At 30.7% G+C, this 5,858-nt stretch overlaps 1 protein-coding gene across 1 annotated transcript; it reads left to right on the top strand.

Annotated features, from left to right (window-relative positions):
• Positions 1-206: 206 nt before the first annotated feature.
• On the top strand, positions 207-4,946 carry LOC108730567 (THAP domain-containing protein 5-like). The gene is given in 3 exon segments (XM_018460344.1): positions 207-349; positions 3,708-4,554; positions 4,556-4,946. Coding segments are annotated over 3 exon segments (1,287 nt in total). The 5' UTR covers positions 207-284; the 3' UTR covers positions 4,931-4,946.
• The last annotated feature ends 912 nt before the right edge of the window (positions 4,947-5,858 follow it).

The raw sequence follows: 5,858 nt of genomic DNA, 5'->3' as shown, positions 1-5,858 counted from the left end.
CGCGTGTAAAGGCCGCAGCACAGACTCTTGCATAATGCATAACACATAGTGCATAAGCGAATCAACTAATCAGAATCTTTCCTTTCCTCCCATTCCATGGAAAAGAAGAATTTCGATTGGTCGATTCTCTTATGTACTATGCATTATGCGTTATGCAAGAATCTGTGCTGCAGCCATAAACCAGTGTAAACGTAATCATTGTAAAAGACGCATTACATAAAAATCGCATTACAGTGATTTTCTTCTTTCATTTTTCTAAATTGTTAATAGTTATCATGTAAAAAATGCCATGTAGTGTAAAAAAATGCGTAAGCAACCTTAAATCAAAAAATAAAGTACATTCTTTCCGGTAAGTAATATTATAAAAGACGACAGGTTAGAGCTCAACAAACAATAACTAACAATTATGAGAACTTCGCTCATTTTCATAAGAATTTTGGACAATCCGCATCTAGTTATTAATTATATATAATTTTGTAGATAATAATGGTAGCATTTAAGAAGTAGTTTAGATCCTCAATCTCCCGCCGAAAGTAATTCTAACCTCCTGATGTGATTTTATTCGTTCGTTGACTCATCATTAGAACTGTCCAACACGAATATGTCATTAATGTACTCAGAATATATTAATTTGTATGTCATTGGGAAGTTATTTAGCCTAAATACTAAATGATCGACATATAATATGGACAAAGCAGTAGTACAAGCACCATTTTACATTTGCAGTAATATTCCTTAACAGCATCTTTTCCTTCATTACATTCTGCTACAATGATGTAGACATGGTATCGTATTTTATTAACATGCCTGAACTGTATTCGAGCTTTAAGAAGTATTGAATTATCAATATTGATATGATAATTATGGAGAACAACTACTATGTTCTGTTCTGTATCATCCAGCCTAGAAAGTACTTTTGTATTGTCTATCCTGGATGTCTTGATTTTTATTATCTATGCTTACATGGTACTTCTGAGCATATCAATAATATATTTATCGTGTTGGACAGCTTTGATGATAAGCCAACAAATGAATAAAATCATATCATTAAGTCAGAACTACTTTTGGTGGGGATTTGAGGATCTAAACCTATTTTTTCTTAAATGCTATCATTATCTACAAAATTTTATACAGTGATTGATGATACAGTAAGAAAGAATCTAGCCCAAAAGGAACGAAGTTCTTTCTTACAATATAACTGACTACATTATATTTATATACTTTACCAATATCAAATCTAATAACATCTATAGTTATTGACTTGTATTCATAACACGCTTTTATCGAAAAATACTTACTTTTTTGTCTAAAATTCTCTAGTATATGTAATGTGAACTATATGTTAAATAAGTACTAATATTGCAAAAACATGTCCTGAATATGGACCGTTAACTGTAAGGTACTAACATAAAATTTCGTATAGACACTTGTTAACTCTGATTTTACATATCAATTATCATAAAATCAGGTTTGAAATTTGAATCATGTTTATATAATATTTTATGTCAATAATAATAACTACGGATGTTATACACTACTCAATAAAAAATAGGGAACACTTTCGAACACGCTCAAAATTACGCAATATTCAGAACACCATAACTCGGTGAAAAATCGTCGCAGAAAATAAACCGGAAAAGCATTTTAAAGCGTGAAATCTCTACTTTTCAAATCGGTAATCGATATTTCAATTTGATCGATCCTTCATGGAGCTATGCGGATAAAAATGGATACCCGTCAAATTTTAAAATTTTGATCAAATTTTACAAAGGTCTGTGGCGTGTACTAAAAATTGCACAATAATGCGGTTCACAGCATTCGAAAGAGTGAATCTTTACCTTCAATTTATTTTTTTATTGATCGTTCTACGATTTTTTTTCACCGAGTTATTGAACATTGAAGCAAAAATGTCATTTTCAATGTTCAATAACTCGGTGAAAAAAAGTCGTACAACAATCAATAAAAAACAAATTGAAGGTAAAGATTCACTCTTTCGAATGCTGTGAACCGCATTATTGTGCAATTTTTAGTACACGCCACAGACCTTTGTAAAATTTGATCAAAATTTTAAAATTTGACGGGTATCTATTTTTATACGCATAGCTTCATGAAGGATCGATCAAATTGAAATATCGATTACCGATTTGAAAAGTAGAGATTTCACGCTTTAAAATGCTTTTCCGGTTTATTTTCTGCGACAATTTTTCACCGAGTTATGGTGTTCTGAATATTGCGCAATTTTGAGCGTGTTCGAAAGTGTTCCCTATTTTTTGTTGAGTAGTGTATTAAACTCGATTAATGCGTGACGTGTAAATGTAATCAGTGCTAATATAACAAAAGACTTTAATTCTATTATAAAAAGAGAGTTTGAAGTGTTAATATGCATATTCATTGAAAAACATATAAATAAAAATTAAACGTTTTATTTATAACTATTAATTTAAAACTATTAATTAATATTTTGTAAAAAAAGAAATCGTTTTTGTTTGAAATTTAGAAAAGTGTTAAATAATTGTATAAAGAAAGCGCCAAGTACGGTCGAGGCTATATATTGGTACTTATAAATATTTTAATGTAAATTTCAAGTATATGTTCCAGTTTATACAGGGTGTATAAAAAGTACCGGAACGGCGAAATATCTTGAAAACTAAGCATTTTAGAAAAAAGTGTTTCAGATAAAAATTGTAGAGTTTCAAAAGATCTATTTACTGGGGCAATGAGTTTGACCTTGGGTGGCAAGGTCAGATCGATTTTTTAAATCTATTTTTAATTCCAAAATCTAATAACTGGTGTCAAGAGTTTTTCAAAACATTACAATAAAGTTCATTTTTATTAAGTACTTTTTGAGTTATGAAGCTTGAAAGTTACTGTACCGTCGACGTTAGCATTACTCAAAGATGTTCAATCGACGGTTAAAACCTCTTGAATGTTGTTTATCTGGATCGTGATCTGGATAATATTTGTGAAGATCAAGATCATTGGAGATTGTTCCTCTTATTTTCATTTTTGCACTAAAAATTCATTTTTATGTCAAACTCATAACGCCAGTAAATAGAGCTTTTGAAATCCAACTTTTATCTGAAACACTTTCCTTAAACGCTTTTGGCGATTTCGGCTCACATGCACTCTGCTTTGAGGGAGTGGTGCACTTGCACACAATTCAATTGCACATACCACTCACATCGGCCGGTTCGTAATATAATATTTTTAAATTAGTCAATTAGCGATCATTAGTGGGCAAATGATATATACCCCTGTTCTGGTGCTGCCCTTGACGGTGCGAGTCAGAACCACTTTGATACTATACGAAAATGCACTGTCAAAAATGTCAGTGCAACATTTTTTCTCATTCAGTTCGTTTAATCAGTTCAAATATAAATTCAGCATTACACTGAGTCAATTTTTATTTGCCGAATATGACAATTTGAACGCATTAATACAGTGTGCACAATCTGACTGTATGGCACCGAAAAAATTTGCACTCAGTGCACACTAGGGCAGTCTGTCAAATTCGCTATTAGTTTTCGAGATATTTCGCCATCTTAGTACTTTTTATACATCCTATATATAGGTGCATGTAAAATTTACATAGAAATACTATTGCACCAATATTTAGTCTCTGCCATATTTGGCGCTTTCTTGTTTGATTTATTGATATAAGTGATTCGGTTTAACTTATTGAAAAATCATTGTTCTGAATGTCATAGGTTTCCTCTAAACGATAAAAATCGTCTTGACAAATGGATTGCTGCTGTTGGAAAACCGGATTGGAAACCGACAAAAGCAAGCAGAATTTGTAATCTGCATTTTAATAAAAAGGACATTATACAAGGGATGGGATATCAACGTTCTTATTTACGTAAAAATGCTGTACCAAAAGATTATTCTTCATTTGTTACAGAAAACGAACTGGTTGATACTGTAATGTTAAAGCCAAAAAAGGTCTGCAATACTACAAGTATTAATAAATCTATAAATACTAATGAAACTTGTAGCTTGGAGGAAAGTGTTGCATGGGATAGCAATAATTTAAAGAATAATATTAACACGATTGAAAATAATAGATCAAATACATTTGATATTCGAGATCGAAATCAATCAGTTCAAAAAACAATTCCTCACCCTAATACATTTCTCACAAATGAAAGATACAAATTTATTCAAACTTATTCAAAAGAGATCTGCAATTCTGCGAATATTAAGTCTGTAAGCTCTAGTGAAACTTATGTTTTGGATAAAAATGCTGTACGAAATCACACTAATTTAAAGAACAATGTTAACACTACGATTGAAAATTATGGATTGTGTATATTTAACACTGAAAACCAAAATCAATCGATTAAAAATACAATTTCTCACTCAGATAAAAAATGCAGTTTTTCTCGATCTGATTCAAATAAGATCTACAATGCAAGCAGTAGTAAATCTGTAAGTTGCAATGAAATTTATGTCTCAGAGAAAAGTGTTGCATTAGATCATAACTACTCAAAGTATCGTAATGTTATTATGAAAAAAAATGGATCAAATATATTTGGCACTCGAAATACAAATTGTTCAGCAGACAATTCTTCAGCCAAGTCAAAAAAGGAAATTTATTCGAATTGGTTTAAAAAATGTGCCCAATTCCATTAATTTCAACTATAAGATAAGAAGAGAAATAGATTTTATTAATGCAACCAAAAAAATTAATGAATTATCAAAAAATGTAAGAGATATGAAAGTAAAGAATAGAACATTACAACAGAAGTTAAGAAGATATAATGAAAGAGTTACTTTGATAAAAAAATTGTTTGACCTATTGCAACAGGAAAAACTGATTTCTGGTGACTCTTTACAATTAATAAGAAAACAACTTGAACGGCTTATATTACAAACTTCCCAAAATAAAGATAAAAATGAAAGTCAGCTACAAATAAGAAAAGAAAATTGAAGATCAATGTTATACGAACAAGGTAAAAGCATTTGTTTCTCTATGTACTATGTCTTTTCTAAAATTTATGAATTTTGTCAATAACGATTGTTTCTCTTTCTTTTTACAGCATTTTTACGAATTATTTTTATAAAACGAATAATCAAGTTGAGTATTGCTAAAATATATATTTAATAATTTCACAAACATGTTCTTCCGAATTTATCATTAAATAAATTGCTGTACAATCGTGGATACTGATGTTGTTACACTTTTCCTTTCGATGGTTTTCGCAGAATACACAAAAATTTTCAGAGTACGAGTCATTATAATATCTACGGAAGTGTATAATAGCACTAAGCGATTATGGCAACTCTCAAAATAATACGGAATTGAAATATATAAGGCGAAACCAAGAAATATAGTATATCTTGTTTGACGCGAAAAACACTTAAAATATTAATTGGATACTGCAAGATTATATGCACCATTATATGGTACATATAAAAAAGTCAATTTTGTTAAATAGACAATTTTGTTTAATAAAGAGTGTAGCATCATAAGAAGGGGATTTCAGGGCCCGCACGTAATCAATTACCCGAGAGGGTTCCGATATCGCACACCTAATGTGCTAATTAGCCAATTTAAAATAAAATATTCTTATTGCTAAAGCAGTGGAAAGTTATTAGACACCGGCCGATGTGAATGGATGTATGCTCGCACTGGGCGTTAACGGGACCCTCTCGATTGCCACAGGGGGCAAAATGAGTATCCAGATGAAAGAATATTATGTTCGAAGTTCATCCCAAAAGAGCCACACCATTTCAAAATATCGAAAACAATTAGGTCTCTAATTTTATTCCGTTTTTCGAAGATACATGTAAACGTAAAACATTTATCCGTTTATATTTGCTTTAAAAAAAAAAACGTTTATTTGAAGGTAAACGTT

This window comes from Mycetomoellerius zeteki, unplaced genomic scaffold (genome assembly GCF_001594055.1).
Source record: "Mycetomoellerius zeteki isolate Tzet28-1 unplaced genomic scaffold, Tzet1.0 scaffold934, whole genome shotgun sequence".
Classification (NCBI taxonomy): domain Eukaryota; kingdom Metazoa; phylum Arthropoda; class Insecta; order Hymenoptera; family Formicidae; genus Mycetomoellerius; species Mycetomoellerius zeteki.
Note: the sequence above shows the minus strand (reverse complement) of the source record. Positions and strands in the feature narration are given on the sequence as shown.